The 16,755-nt window shown below is 46.5% G+C and overlaps 1 protein-coding gene across 1 annotated transcript; it reads left to right on the top strand.

Moving 5' to 3' along the window:
* The first annotated feature begins 1,020 nt into the window (after positions 1 to 1,020).
* LOC143543331 (HVA22-like protein e) lies at positions 1,021 to 14,842 on the top strand. Its single transcript, XM_077035677.1, has 3 exons — positions 1,021 to 1,112; positions 13,429 to 13,578; positions 14,523 to 14,842. Exons 1-3 carry the CDS (start codon positions 1,066 to 1,068, stop codon positions 14,752 to 14,754), a joined length of 429 nt encoding a protein of 142 aa, XP_076891792.1. The 5' UTR covers positions 1,021 to 1,065; the 3' UTR covers positions 14,755 to 14,842.
* The last annotated feature ends 1,913 nt before the right edge of the window (positions 14,843 to 16,755 follow it).

Below are 16,755 nucleotides of genomic sequence, written 5' to 3'. Positions count from 1 at the left end.
ATTTATTATTACATGTTTTATTTTAACGGCAACTCACACCACAACCTCTAACGCTAATATTTATGACACCCAAGTGACCTTGTCCAACTCCTTAATACCGTTTATTCAGTATTTTTATTAGCAGTTGTAATAGCTTGGTTTTGAAAGAATCGACCTATATGTGTTAAGTTTTCAACCATTATTTTCATAGATACAACAATAACATATTATTATTATTATATAAAAGAGAATTTTGGTGCCGCTAACCAGGTGGCGGCACCAAACTTGTTCATACCATTTTGATATTTCTATTTTAGTGTTGGTAGCATAGCGAATGTAACGAGAACCGACCTAACGCCAATTTTACGTAATGGAAATAAACGAAATTCTTGTAAACTCACTGTATAAACGTCCGGGACTGACAATGCAGGGGTTTTGATGCCATTTGGTTTTTTCGTTTTAGTTCTGGTACCATAACGAAAACCGACCAGATACCAATTTTCTTTTTTATTTTTTGTTTTAGTTCCGGTACCGTAACGAACGAGAAAGAAACCAACCAAATCCGGGTAAAGTCACTACATTTTGTTTTAGTTCCAGTACCACCGTAACGAAACCGACCACCTGCCATATCTGTTTTAGGTCTGGTATCGTAAGAAACCGACTGAATTCACGTCGACTTATCATCTCAACGCTCGAGACCAACAACGTCTGAGTTTTACCACTACCTAGATTTTACCAACCAGCACGCCGGGCAAATTCTTAATTATTATATAAAACAAAAAGAAACTTAATTTCAAAAAGATATAAAGCACGTATCATACATATTTCACACCTCACCTAAGAAAAAAAAACACGACCAGAAAGAAAAAATCCTCCAAGTCGGCCATCAAAGCCACCCACTTCACCTGAACCGTTGGATCACCGCCACGTTTCATCATCTCATTTCCCAAACCCGAATCCTAAACCTTCCTCATCTTCCGACACGTGTCACCATCTTACTTCTATATATATACACCTCTTTCCCAAAACCCCAATATTATTATTCCCCAAAATCATTAAAAATCTTTACTTCAAAACCAACTAAAAATGAGTCGATTTTGGACCTTGATGTCCGGTCTTCATCAATTAGCTGGGTAAGTGAAGAGGTAGGTCCCAGCAGGGCTCAGTTGGTCCCGCATGACTCACCTTGAACAGGGATGTCTGCGCAAAGACCATCTACTCCCGCAGGACCCACCATGCTCAGAGAAACCTACGCGCAGTATGCAAGCTGCATACGCAGGGAAAAGCCTCCCAATGGTAAAGTAACCCGCCTGTTCCCGCAGTTGCGGATACAAGCCATCAGGGAAGGCTACCCGCACAGCATAGCTACACGCATAAGGCTTAACACTTACAAATATTCAGTGTCACCTGAAAGAATGAGCAAAGGCGGGAGGGGGAAAACTCCCGCCAAAATGGGCCAGTCCGTATGATGGAGGATCTTTTGCGTGATACCTGGCGAGGTAAAGACAAAAGATCTGACCAAGAATGCGACAGCTCACTGACAGCAGCGTGGCAGACAGCACGCCACTGCACTGTGACCAATAGCCGCCGCCTGCTCACCAACTCCTGCCAGAGCACGTGCCTAGCCTGCAGTTGGTAGAAGACGAAGAGTGCACGGCACGCCTGCTCTATGTCAGACGCTACCTGTCCACCACTCACAGGCAAGGCACGTGCATAGGTTACAGTTGGTAGCGTGTTGGGCCGGCTAAACCCCTTGGATACCCACCTTCGGCTATAAAAGACAGCAAATGGTATTATCATTTCATCATCTACTATCTCGTATAACTTACTTGATAACTGCTCTAATAGTATTCATATACTTTTATATTCAAAGAGCAATATAGACTGATTCTCACGCCGGAGGGTGGTCACAAGGAGGAACCCCCCCCCTTCTCAGTGACGAGCTTACGGTGTCTGTTTTGCAGGTTCCCTGAAGTACAACTTACTCTGCTGGACCTAACCTTCGTGGGAAACATTACTTAGCCCCCAGATTACCTATAATCTGCCCGGGGTCAAATAGTGTTTCTTCATTGGCGCCATCCGTGCATAAAAGCTAGAACTACATCTTTCTCCAGTTTTTCAAAACTTCCAAGATGACTAGAGAAACTCCGGTAACCACAACCCCAGCCACTGGGGTAAACACCGGCAACACAATGTTTACAAACACTACCCCAGCCACCCAAGCTGGGGGAAGTGAAGTACATTTTACGAACACTACCCCAGTCACTCATGTAGGGGCAAGTGGAGTAAATATTCCACTGGGATTCACTGATGCCCAGCTGGAAAAACGAACTCGAGCCCCTCGCCAAACACTTGATCAAGTGAAGGCATGGGCCGAGGCACGTCAAAGAGAATTTCAGGCTGAGTTGGAAGAACGCTTGCGTTCAGTCCAACAAGCTGAGGAATTCGGTAGTACTCGCCAGCACCTCAACATGAGTAGTGAGTGCGAGTACTCAGACGACGAGAGGGAAGACTCCGACACCGACGCGAACCCTCGCCATAGGGCGAAAGGGAAGCGTAAGGAAACGGACCCCCAGCCAAAAAGGAATTTTGGGGAAGCATTCCAACCAGTCACGGAGAAAAGCTCGCGTGACTTCTCCAAGGCCTTTAGACCTACTGCCACAAACGCAGGAAGGTCAAAATTTGCTAGGGACATTGCAGAAGCAATCGCCCCGAGGAGTGCCAAACAAATGTCCAACATTGGCACATACGATGGTCTATCCGACCCAGATGACCATCTGAACAGGTTCATTGCGGGGGCAACCGTCAGTAACTGGACGGAGCCCACGTGGTGCTACATGTTCCAGATGACTCTGGTAGGAGCAGCCAGAGCATGGTTTGACCGTTTACCGGTCCACCACATTTATGACTGGGCAGACTTCCAGAACAAGTTCAGTCAACAGTTTAGTCAACAGAGGAAGCACACTGAGGAGCAGTGGACGATCCTCAACTGTGTGAGAGAAGAGGATGAATCCTTACTGGACTTCATCACCCGCTTCAACTCCAAGAAGCTGAGTCTGGGCAACGTCAGCGAAGACCTCGTTCGCGCCGCTTTCATTCAGGGCGCTGAGTACCCAGAACTTATCCGCACTTTGACGGGTAAAGACGGCATGCCATCCACATGGGATGCCATAATGACGGCAGCCAAGCGCTTTGCCGAAACGGAGAAACAGCTGGGAAGAGATCTCCCCCAGAATACAAACCTCTACACACAGAGGACAAGGGAGAACAATGTGAGAGCCGCCCGGCTAAACAAAAAGAGGCGGCAAGGTATTTGGCAGTCAAGGATTAACTTTGACACCCCCTCAAGCTCTCGCCCTCTGGTTGGCGGAAGGGACAACACGCACCCTTCCAACCGGAAGAACCGTTGGACGCCACTCACCAAGAGCGTCACGGAGATATTTGCCACGGAAAAACTGCCATGGCCAAAAGCCCCAGCGATCCGACAGAAACCCAATGCGGATCAAAGCAAGTCTTGTGACTTCCATGGGACAAAGGGCCACAGCACTGAGGAGTGCACATCCTTGAGGGACATCGTTGAGACATTCGTCAAGGATGGGAGGTTGCAACACCTCGTGGCATCTATCAAGAAAGGGGGAAGAAACGACAACAGGTACAGGGGTAACGGACGAAAGCCCGTCGACATCAGCATCAACATGGTCCATGGTAAGGTCAGAGGAAGAAAGAGACCGATGACCGAGCCATGCGCATGGAAGGAAGCAGAAGTGCGCTTCCCGCGAGTGCCGGGAGGCCCAAACAAAGAAGGCCCCATTGTCATTAAAAGCCAGCTGGGGCACTACATCACCTCCCGCACACTCGTTGACAATGGCGCATCGTCGACAGTGATGTACAGGCAGTTCTTCGACAAGCTCGACGATGAAGACAAGGAACGCCTGGAGACGGTCTACGCTTCAATGGAGGGGTTTGACGGCAGCATGAACACTCCCTTGGGCATCCTATCTTTCCCCGTCACTCTCACCGATGGGAATTATTCACGCACGGAGGATGTGGATTTTGTTGTAATGAAAAAACCACATCATACGTATGACATCCTATTCGGGAGAGACGGGATGGCAAGATTCAACGCCGTGGTATCCTCAGTCCACGGCATGATGGGATGGCCAACAACTGACGGCGTAGCGATGATCACGGGCATTCCCCAGGTATGCATCGCATCTGTCTCTTCTAAACCCAAACCGAAGATGGCCAAACAAACCATCACTGAACCTGAACAGTGGGCATTCAATGGGAAATATCCTGATCAGGCCGTTACCATTGGCCCGACAATTGTTGATCCAACACGCACCTTACTCAAGCGCTTACTGCAGCGAAACGCAGACATCTTCGCGTGGACACCAGCCGACATGACTGGTGTACCCCGGAGTAAGGCAGAGCATAAGCTCAAATGCGATCCGGCCGTTACGCCGATCGTACAAAAGCGCAGAGTAATGGGGCCCGAGCAAACCAACGCGTGCAGAACCCAAGTCAAGGAACTCCTTGATGCGGGCATCGTGCGCGTTAGCAAATATCAAACGTGGGTTGCAAATCCCGTAATGGTACCGAAGAATAACAAACAATGGCGCATGTGCATAGATTTCAAAGATTTGAACAAAGCATGCCCCAAAGATTGTTATCCGTTACCAGAAATTGATCTCAAGGTGGATTCGGTGGCACCATTTCGCCTTAAATGCTTCTTGGATGCGTATAAGGGGTACCATCAAATCCACATGGCTGTAGATGACCAGGACAAAACCGCCTTTCGGACGCCCGATGGCACATTTTGTTATAAAATGATGCCATTCGGACTTAAGAACGCCGGGTCCACGTACCAACGACTAATGGACAAAGAGTTTCACGCCCAAATTGGGAGAAACTTGGAAGTCTATATGGATGATTTGGTCATCAAAAGCCCCGAGCCAGAGGCGATGTTGAAAGACATTGAGGAAACTTTCAACACGCTCAGAAAGATAAACATGAAGCTCAACCCGAGCAAGTGTTCATTTGGGGTGGAAGAAGGGAAGTTCTTGGGAGTCATTATTACTAAAGATGGCTTCAGAGCGAACCCTGAAAAAGTCGAAGCCATTGTCAAAATGGAATCACCTACCACCATAAAACAGGCTCAAACACTGAACGGACGACTAGTCGCGCTTAACCGCTTTTTGGCAAACCATGCGGATAGGTCGTTCCCATTTGTGTCAACACTAAGAAATTGTTTAAAGAAAACGCACTTCCGCTGGACACCAGAAGCGGAAGTAGCTTTCCAGGAGATTCGATCACGCCTGATCGAACTCCCAACACTCACAGCACCACAAGCGGGAGAGGAGTTAATCCTATACCTCTCCGCAACAGATAGAGCAACCGGGGCAGTCCTGCTTGTAGAACGAAAAGGCATCCAGATGCCAATCTATTATGTTAGCCGCGTGCTGGCAGACGCGGAAACCCGGTACTCTACCCTGGAAAAACTGGTCTTGGCACTTATACACGCTTCACGCAGGTTGAGACGATATTTCCAGGGTCACCCAATCACTATTCTCACCAACTTCAAACTCTCAAATGTTCTAGGCAAACCCGAGTTATCGGGACGCCTAGCCAAATGGGCAATTGAATTGGGAGAATATGCGATTCAATACAAGCCGAGACCAGCCATTAAAGGCCAGGTCCTGGCTGATTTTATTGCAGAAGTCCCCGCTGCGCGGGAGAAAGAGTGCCAGGAGGAGGTTCAACCCTCCCCAGCACACGAAATCGATGAGGTCTGGCGACTCTACACTGATGGAGCAGCTAGTAACGAGGGTTCAGGCGCAGGGTTAAAATTAACAAACCCAGCAGGCCAGGAATATACTTATGCTATTCGGCTGGATTTCCCAAGTACGAATAACGAAGCTGAATATGAAGCATTCCTGGCCGGATTGAGGATTGCGCGTAAAATGGGTGTAAAAAATTTGGAAGCCCATGTAGATTCCATGCTAGTGGCAAACCAAATAAACGGGACGTACACGGCTGTAAATGACACAATGGCCCTGTACCTCGCCCAGGCCAAAGCCATCATGCGCGATTTTAATGATTGTAAAGTGATACATGTCAAGCGCAGCGAAAACAAATCTGCGGATGCGTTAAGTAAGCTTGCATCACTGGCCTTCACCCACTTGGGAAAGGACATCCGCGTGGAACTCCTCGAAACACCATCAGTCCCGCACAAGGAAATTTGTGTCATCCAAACCGGTACAGAAACATGGATGACCCCAATAATAAAATACCTTGAAGCAGGAACGTTACCAGAGTCGAAGTCACAGGCAAGAAAACTACGCTGTAAAGCACTGAATTATCAGCTGGTCAATGACACCCTCTACAGACGTAACTTTCTTGGCCCATTGTTAAGATGCGTAGACAACCAAGATGCTGACTACCTCCTAAGGGAGGTTCACGAAGGCATCTGTGGAGTACACGCAGGCCCCCGCGCTGTGGTAGCCAAGCTAAACAACGCGGGATACTTCTGGCCGGGTATGCATATGGACGCGTTGGCATACATCAGAAAATGCAGATCTTGTCAGCTTTACGCACCCAACACGCATCGCCCGAAAAATGAACTTGTTCCTGTCACTTCCTCGTGGCCATTTCAGAAGTGGGCCATTGACGTGACAGGCCCATTTCCAACAGCAGCTGGGAATGTTCAGTTCCTAGTGGTAGCCATTGACTACTTCACCAAATGGATAGAAGCGAAACCTTTAGCCCAAACAACTGCAAAGCATATCAAAAAATTTATTTGGGAATTTATTATTTGTCGTTTTGGACTTCCACAGAATTTGGTAAGCGACAATGGCACCAACTTTGCTGACAAGAAGCTACAGCAGTGGCTGAAAGAACTTCAAATCACCCACACCTTTACCTCAGTGGCACACCCGCAAGGTAACGGTGAGGTAGAAAGAGCAAACAAGAGCATCGTCGAAGGCATCAAGAAAAGACTCTTGGAACACAGATCCGGCTGGGTGGACGAGCTTCCGCACGTCCTTTGGGCAAACAGAACGCTGAAGAAGACCAGTACGGGAGAAACCCCGTTCAGTCTCACTTATGGCACTGAAGCCATGATCCCAGTCGAAATCGGTTTACCCTCACCAAGGGTCTTAATCCAACCAGAAGACAATGATGCGGAAAGACGGTTAGACCTTATGCTAACCGAAGAGCGCAGAGACTTAGCCGCCGTGCGTGAAGAAAACTACAAACGACAAATGCAAAAGTACTACAACACGCGGGTAAAACTCTGCAACTTCAAGGAAGGAGACTACATACTGCGTAACAACGAGGCTTCGAACCAACAACGCCCAGGAAAGTTGGCCCCGATTTGGGAAGGGCCATACATTATCAAAGAAGTTCTGGGAAAGGGCGCGTACCGGCTCGAAAGGCTCGATGGCACTCCCATCCCTAGAACATGGAATGGAGCTCAATTACGCAAATGTTATATGTAGATCAATTCCAACTTGTAAAGAAAAGGCCTAGAGCCACTTCTAATGGAAATGATTCTCCTTTCATGATGTATTGATAGCTTGTAACCTATGAACTTCCCTTACGGGAAGAAGTAGTTGCGTGTGGAAGGCGGCAATACCCGCATAAACACAACGCCAAAATGTTAAAAAGTTCTAAGGAAAACCTACACGCAGGTCAGATGAAGGTAAAGTTTAGCCATCCTTGTAAGTGCAAGTGACGGTCTTACCCGCACAATCACGAACAAGGAAGCCAAACTTAACTTACCATCTACCACGTTAAAAGGTTAACTTATGAACACTTAAAAAAGGAGAAGAAAAACCTACACGCAGGTCAGATATAGGTCTAAAGTTAAAGCCATCCTACTAAGTGCAAGTGACGGTTACACCCGCACAATCACGAAAGAGGAAGCGAAAACTTTAGTCCATTATCAACCACGTTCAAAGGTTTAACTTAATGCCTTAGAAATTTCGAAAAGGAAACCTACACGCAGGTCAGATAGAGGGTAAAGATTAGCCATCCTACCAAGTGCAAGTGACGGTTTTACCCGCACAATCACGAAGGAGGAGGCGAAACTTTAACCCATCATCAACCACGTTCAAAGGTTCTTATTCTAAACACTTGGAAAATTGCTAAATCAAACTAAGTATGCAAGTCATAAGTTTATAAAGCAAGGAACCCAAGGAAGGAAATAACAATCTTATACGCAAAGAGATTAATATTTCACAATCAATTACAAGAATGGCTGGGTAACTACCCGCCTAAAAGAAATCTATACAAAGCTAAGTCTATCCTAGCAGCGGGAAGGGATCTTCAGGATCAGGCTTCAGGGCCACCTCCGCTTGGGCCAGCACCATCAGAGCGCGGCTGCCCAAGGAAAGCCTTAAGGATGTTTAGCCCATCATCAGCAGCAGCAGCTTCATTCACCTTCTCCACCACTGGATGCGGGAAGGCAGCGTACTGGTTCACAGCTTGGTCATAAGCAGCTTCAGTGTTAACATTGAATAAAGGGAAGTTGGAGGGCGGAAAGCCTCTCTCAGCAAACCCTAGACCAAGCAGGAAGCCAGTCTTCTGCCCATCCTCATGAGAAGCGTTGAGGGCTGCGCTCATCGCATCGTCATAAGAGGTCTCTGAAAGGACCTGACGCACAACCTACAAAAGAATTAAAGTTAGAACATTTTCTAATTACGAGCAGAAAGCGTAAAGAAAAAGAGGATACCTGAGGCAACGCTTCTCGAAGCAGCCATTGGAGGGTAGCTTGACTTTCTTTGTAAGCACGTTCGGCTCCGCTTTTATCAAGGTTGGCAAGTTGAATTTCCTTGGCGGCAGCTTCTTCGACGCTTTGAAGTTTCCTCTCAGTGCGGTCAAGCACCCCCCTCTGGTCAAGGATCTCTTGCAGCTTCTTGGCATCTTCCATTGCCAAGGCGTCATGAGCATGTTGAAGAGCTTTTAATTTGCATTTAAGCTGCTCATTCTCTTCGCGAAGCGGCTCAGCAACAGCTTCAGCCTTGGCAGCCCTCTCAGTTGAGTTTCGCGCAGTCTCCTTAGCCAGCCGAAGCTGTTCATTCACAGCTTGGGCAGCCTTGGAGCGGGCCTCGAGTCGCGCCTGGACTTCAACCTCGAGGGCCTTGAATGCCTTCTCCTTCTCGGCTGCGGCAGCGGCCAACTGCCGGTTCTCCTCCCGAAGAGCCCGCGCTTCAGATACATCTTTGGCGCGAGCTGCTTTTAACTTGTCGTTTTCACGACAAAGCAGCTCGACGCGGGGCTGCGTTCGGGCCTGGAGAACCCGAAGCTCATTGGTTAGCCTACCCTCTTGGTAGCTAGCCATGGCTTCCCCCAACGCACCATGAGGAGCAGCGTGGCGAGCCCAGTCCACGCACTCCACAGGGGTGCGAAGGGTTGTTCCTCGGCGTATGTTCCATCTTGGAACATACACTTCATTGGAATCCGACACTGCAAAAGAAACAAAGGCAGTTAGGAAAAGATGACAAAAATATACAAAGAAAAAAGAACCCTACGTACCTGTAGGGTCAATAACAGGCCGATAGCCGCCAAACCCATCACCTGAACCTAAAGGAAATCCATCCAACAGGTCAGGCAGACGGGAAGGTGGCATAGATCGGCGGGAAGCCCGGCGCGTACCTGATGGTCCGGCCGTCGGTGCCGTTGGCGCAGGTATAGTGGCAGCCGCCGTGGTAGCCATTGTTGGCGCCGACTGCTCAGCAACAGTAACCGCCGGCTCCGTGAAAGATGCTGTAAAAACTGCACTCACGGCCGGCGGAGACACCTTCGCAGCTGGAACAGCCTCAGGAAGGCTGGAACCAGCGGAAGCAAGCGTAGACGCTTGGGTCGACGCCTCGGGAAGGCTGACCGAGCCTACTCCAACTCCACCCTGGAATGCGTCAACATCCGCACCTGCACGAGCAAAAGTGTTAGAAAAATTTATTCGAAACAAATCTAGACAAGAATTATGGGGGTACTTACGGGGTCTCTTGAGCTTGAACGCACGGACGAGCGGGGGCGAACCCGATGGAGCCGGCCTCTTAACACCGGTAACCGTCGTCGTCGCTGCCTCCCCGGAGGTAACACTTGCAGCCTCCGGAACGGTGGTCTCTTCACCACCGGGCTTCCCCGCCACCTCTGCATTATCTGACTCCGAGTCAGATAGGACTACCGGGTCGGCCGTAGAGGCCACCTTCTCCTTGCCTTTCCCGACGGCAGCCTTTTTCTTCCGCACCAGCGGAGGACCTTCTGCGGATTCCTCAGAAGAAGAAATGTCATGAACTCCAGCAGCAGGCACAGCATTGAGAGGATCAGGGTAGAAGATAGGCTTACCTGGCCGTCGGTGGCTCAGGATCTCTTGGCCTGGCGGGTAAACCTCCACGAACCGACCCGCAGTCTGCTCTAAGATGGGCAACTCGTTCTCGTCCAGAGCACGAGTACCCATCCGCGCAGGACCATCTTCCTCCCGCGGATTCAGGAGCGATTGAAGATCGTTACCCTCTGAAATCAACAAGAAAGAAAAAATCGTAGTCAGCAAAAAGAAACAAGACATACCATAAGGGGTAGAGTTCGAACCATATTCAAGGACGATCGGAACCTTATCCGCATTCGCCGCCTTCCACACCCGGCTCATCCCCAGCATCACCATCGCCGACTCTGGAAAACGGAAAACCGGGGACTGGACCCGGGATATCTTCGCGAACCATTCCGCCTCCTCGTAGTTGATGGCGGGAAGGTTCGGAAGCGGCTGGCCATTCTTGAACTTCATGGCAATGGGGATGGCTCGAGCGGATATGAAGAAGAACTCTCTCCTCCATGAGCGAAGACTCCGCTCGGTGGCACAAATCTTTAAACCCTTGATACGGGTTGTAAGAGTGTACCACCCTTGGATGCACCTCCAAGTATAGAAGGTCATCAGGCGGTCAACGAGGGGCTCAAGGCCCAGTATCCGGCACACCCACTCAAAGTGCCGGACCTTGGCAATAGCCATGGGGTGCACCTCTGTCAAGTGCACACCGTGCCTCTCTAGGACACGGTACACAAACTTTGTCAACGGAAACCTAAGGTTCCCATAGACAAAGAATGCAGCATAAACCCCGATCTTGCCACTTGGGGCATCGTACACAGTATGGTGGGGCTCAGGAAACTCAGGCTCGAGAGACTCGAGCATGAACTTCCTGACGATATACTGGTACAGCTCGGCAGGAAGAGAACACTGGCATTCACCAGCAGTCTTCTGGTCATCAGCATCGTGAGAAGACATGGTGGAAGAAGAGATTTCGGAATAATGCTTTACTGAAAAAGAAATTCGCCGGAAATTACTTGAGAAGAAGAGAGGAAAGTGGAAAGTGTGAATTGCAAATAACCTTCTCCCCCTTTATATAGTAATCGCAATTAATGCGATGCATTTAATACGGAAGAAAGAGAAAGCAAAGGTGCAATGACACTATGACGCGTGGCAAAAACAAACTGGCAACAGCTGTCAAAAGGACGTGTGCCAGAGATTTCGCGGCCACGCGCCCGAAATCCCGTGCCCACGCGCCTGAAAAAGCAACTGGAATGACCACATAATGTCATGTCGCCATAACTTCTGGCACGTCCTGACACAGTCAGAAGAAACCGTCGCACGACGTTTGAGGTATTGGGTTGTTATCCATCCACCAACCCTTCAAATTTCAAAATTTAAAAATTTGAAGACTTAAGGTTCAAAAAATAAGCGGGAAAATACCCCTTGGCAAACAAGTAACCATAAGCCGGGTGTGGGTACAGTGTAAAGGCAAAACCCTTCACATACCTAACACCCGCAGGGAATTGAAGCCAAAATATTTGGCAACCAAGTAACCATAAGACGGGTGCGGGTACAGTGTAAAGGCAAAACCCTTCACATACCTAGCACCCGCAGGGAATGGACGCCAGGAATACCTTGGAAGTAAAGTAACCGTAAGACGGGTGCGGGTACAGTGTAAAGGCAAAACCCTTCACATACCTAGCACCCGCTGAGAATTGAAACCAAGAAGGATCTTCTGGGCAATGCTTGCGGAAGCGGAAATAACATCCCCGCATAGCGGGAACATCGAGTACTACGTTGTTTGAGGCTCCAAGATGGAATTGGTGGTTTAAACATAATTGATCACTATGTTCAAAACCTACCAGAACCACAGGGAGAATCCGCACAACTAAGACTCAGTGCTCCTGACTTGCGAGGAGGTTACAGACCTACCCGCATCATACCCAAAGACCAAGCAGGAAACTCGGGAATTTCTGCAAGTGACAAGGACTTCCGCGGGAAGAACCCCCATGGAAAACCTTACAAAAACCCCTTTTCAAAACCCTTTGCTTAAGTCCAAAAGTTCACCTCACTTTATTAGACATTCATGAGAAGAACATTGGACTGGGGGGACTTGAAGAGGTAGGTCCCAGCAGGGCTCAGTTGGTCCCGCATGACTCACCTTGAACAGGGATGTCTGCGCAAAGACCATCTACTCCCGCAGGACCCACCATGCTCAGAGAAGCCTACGCGCAGTATGCAAGCTGCATACGCAGGGAAAAGCCTCCCAATGGTAAAGTAACCCGCCTGTTCCCGCAGTTGCGGATACAAGCCATCAGGGAAGGCTACCCGCACAGCATAGCTACACGCATAAGGCTTAACACTTACAAATATTCAGTGTCACCTGAAAGAATGAGCAAAGGCGGGAGGGGGAAAACTCCCGCCAAAATGGGCCAGTCCGTATGATGGAGGATCTTTTGCGTGATACCTGGCGAGGTAAAGACAAAAGATCTGACCAAGAATGCGACAGCTCACTGACAGCAGCGTGGCAGACAGCACGCCACTGCACTGTGACCAATAGCCGCCGCCTGCTCACCAACTCCTGCCAGAGCACGTGCCTAGCCTGCAGTTGGTAGAAGACGAAGAGTGCACGGCACGCCTGCTCTATGTCAGACGCTACCTGTCCACCACTCACAGGCAAGGCACGTGCATAGGTTACAGTTGGTAGCGTGTTGGGCCGGCTAAACCCCTTGGATACCCACCTTCGGCTATAAAAGACAGCAAATGGTATTATCATTTCATCATCTACTATCTCGTATAACTTACTTGATAACTGCTCTAATAGTATTCATATACTTTTATATTCAAAGAGCAATATAGACTGATTCTCACGCCGGAGGGTGGTCACAAGGAGGAACCCCCCCCTTCTCAGTGACGAGCTTACGGTGTCTGTTTTGCAGGTTCCCTGAAGTACAACTTACTCTGCTGGACCTAACCTTCGTGGGAAACATTACTTAGCCCCCAGATTACCTATAATCTGCCCGGGGTCAAATAGTGTTTCTTCAGTAAGCTTTATATTTAATTAGTATCACATGTTACAAATTATATTGTTATTTCGTAACCTCTTTTATATGATGATTATTATTATTATTATTATTTTGTAGACCGGTAACGATGTTATTGTACCCGCTTTACGCATCGGTGGTGGCGATTGAAAGCGCGTCAAAAGAAGACGATCAGCAGTGGCTTTCGTATTGGATTTTGTATTCGTTTCTTACTCTTATGGAGATGCTTCTTCAACCGCTACTTGAATGGTAAACTTGTCATTGATCATAGAAATCCCGAGTGGGCTCGGGCTCGGGCTCGAGCTTGGCTTGTTTAAAGTTGTATTTATAAAGTTTGAGTTTGCCTCGTGCTCGGCTTGTTTATTATTTATTTCTTAGGTATCAGTCTATGTATATGTTTTTATAATTATTTTCATAAATTTACTATTATAATTATTTATATAGTAATATATATTTTTAGTTATTTTATAACAATGTTTATACACATTAATAGTTATCATATACATATACCAAGTAAAAAGTTATGCGCTCGATCTGAATCGAGCTCGATATGTGAAGTTTGGGCTTAAGCTTATTTTCTAAATGAGCCTTAGTAAAAGCTCGAGCTCGTTAAGGTGCGATTCAGTTTAAACTTTAATAAGCTGATCTTGAGTGGCTCACAGCTGGCTCGGACCAGCTCGTTTACACCCTATGTGGGCTTAACATAACTGAACCGTATTTAGACAATCTTTGCTAGTCAATACTTAGCATAATTAAACCCTTATAATAATCTCTATGCACTTGATATCATAACGATTATTGGTTCCTCGGTAAAATATCGGTTAGAAAATTGGTACCGATAATATCGGCGATGTTGACCAATACTGGACTAGTATATCACTATTATTCTCGATATCAGCGTTTTAAGTATTAAATTTTTATCTTTTAGTGTTCAATGTTAGTGTTTTAAGTCTTAACCACTTCCTGCAATTGTTAGTGTTTTGCAAGTTGTAAAAGGTTAATTTGTTACCGGTAGGTGAGTATACTGAACTATTAGTGTTAAACTGCTATATACATGAATTATACATAATATCAAAATTACTGATATCCTATCGTGATAACCGATATCTCATATATCAGTTTTTCAACGATATCCGATATTTTTCTGCATTAACTGCTTAGATTATTCTAATATTTTAATGTGTTTTTAATAGGATTCCGATATGGTACGATGTGAAACTGATAGCGGTGGCGTGGCTGGTGCTACCGCAGTTACGTGGAGCTGCATTCATCTACAATAAGTTTGTGAGGGAGCAGGTGATTCAAAGGTACTGTCCTGGGATTGGTGGTGGATCGGGAACTGGTGGTCACAAGTCGTCGTCGTCTCCGAACGGGAAGTTGAAGACCAAGCTTGCAGATCTTATTACTACTAAGAAGGCAAGTTGATGATTAGGATAGATTAACAGCTGATCTTGTTAATTACTCTTTAATATTTGATGGTGATGTTTTACCTAGAGATGGAGTTTGTTTTGATTTGATTCTCAGATGTAATGATGATATGATGTTAGTTTTTGTTTTACTGTGATGAACAAACTAGTTGTGAACTGAAATCAGTTAGTCCTGTTACTTTTTTAGTTGTATGCTTTGTGTGAGTTGAGCCTTTAGTGGGTCTAATTTATTTGTTGGGCTCCCGACTAGTTAACGATTAATCTTTGATTAATTGCTAGTCCTCAATAAACTGATTAATTTTGGAATAGTCGGCCAAATAATTGGTCAATGGTCAAATCCGACCAAAATAGGCTGTTTGCAGCAAGATTCCAACTAAAATCAGAGGTTTTCGGCTAAATTCCGACCAAATTGACGGTTCCGCGCTAGATTTCAGCAAAAATTAGCGGTTTAAAGCAAGATACTAGCCAAAATATGTTTGTACATGTATAAATATATGTATAAAACATAAAATAACATATAAAAATGTGTGCGTGTATATATAAAACTGAAAGTTATACATTAAAGTCTGATATAATTAATTTCGATTAATCTTGATTAATCGTCAATTCCCATTCCACCAGTTGACTAGTAACTTTTACAACACTAGCTATAAACATATACTAATTAATAGTCTAACAATGGATACAATACCTGGACACCAGTTACAAAGGCGATATATTAATCAAATATAATATAGCATTATAAGCCATCAACAGTTCAACACTTTTTTTTTGAACGGCAAACTAAGTAACGCCGGGTACCCCGTACGCGGCCCTCATTGGCTAAAGGTAGCCCGAGCCGGCCACTACTCCGGACGGACGGAGCCCCTAGCGGTCCACCTGTTGAGGGATTCACCGGATAAAACCCGACCCCCATGCCCGCCAAACGGCACGACAGCGAGGAGCCGGTAAAACCGGGTGAAATGAGAGATGGTTATAAAGGGTTTTCATGTGGGTTTCGTTCATATGGAGGTCATGGGTTCGAGTCATGAAAGGGGAAATTTTGTCAGCACTGTAATTAGGATTGTTGCTTGTTAAAAATAATTTAGGTTTAGACGATGTTCTAACTATAAAAATAATTTTTTTGTTTAGACGACAATTCTAGAGGTGGTCGGCACATGTGCACAAAACGGTTCCAATTGATAAACTGGTTCGAACCAGTTTGGTTTGGATTGAAATTGTTTTTTTTTTATCGATTTATGGTTGGTTCTTGATAGTTCTTTTGCCAGTTTTGGTCAGTTGAGTTAACCGGTTTGGAACCGCTTTCAATGTCAAGGAATAGAAAACGGTCCTGAGCCTACGATATCTATCGGTTCTGAAGTGATTCATATAATACCGGTTCCAAACTGGTCCATTTCTGTTTGGTTCGTCACAGGGCCGGCCTAAGGGGGAGGCAGGGTGGTCGACGGCCACAGGCCCGAGACCCCGTTAGGCCCGGATTTAAAAAAAAAGAAATTTATGTTTTTTTATGAAAAACAAATATGTATAATCAATGTTTCAACAAAATTACATATCCACTAGCTTGGTGTAGGGGCAAAGAAGTATGACATTTAATCTAGAGGTTGTGGGTTCTAGTCTTATTTGAGACATTTTTAAGTTTATTTTTTTACAAAAATATTTTACACTACTTAAATTATAACCAAGTATGCCCATTTAAAATAAAACTATTTAAAGTCAACTAAATGTTCATTTTACTTAAAGCCCAAAAAAATTTCCGCCTTGTCGGAGCCGGGCCTGGTTCGTCAGGTCGGTTCCGTTAACCGGTCAGGTTTTAGCGTGCACCTCTAGTCGGTAAGACAACCCAAATGTTCAATATCAAAAGGGGTTTGGGAGGATGATTGTATGTGGGCTGCTATTTAGTATTGGGCTAATTATTGTTATTCTCACATTGGATCACAATTTGGGTTATAAGGCCTTTTATAAAGGTCAGTCGGTCCAATTACATTCTAGGATATCTGTG

The sequence above is a fragment of the Bidens hawaiensis genome, unplaced genomic scaffold (genome assembly GCF_021521415.1).
Source record: "Bidens hawaiensis isolate Kalapana, Puna unplaced genomic scaffold, B.hawaiensis_p1.1 tig00013117_1, whole genome shotgun sequence".
Taxonomy (NCBI): domain Eukaryota; kingdom Viridiplantae; phylum Streptophyta; class Magnoliopsida; order Asterales; family Asteraceae; genus Bidens; species Bidens hawaiensis.
The sequence above is the reverse complement of the archived record's forward strand: the minus strand, read 5'-3'. Positions and strand labels throughout refer to the sequence as shown.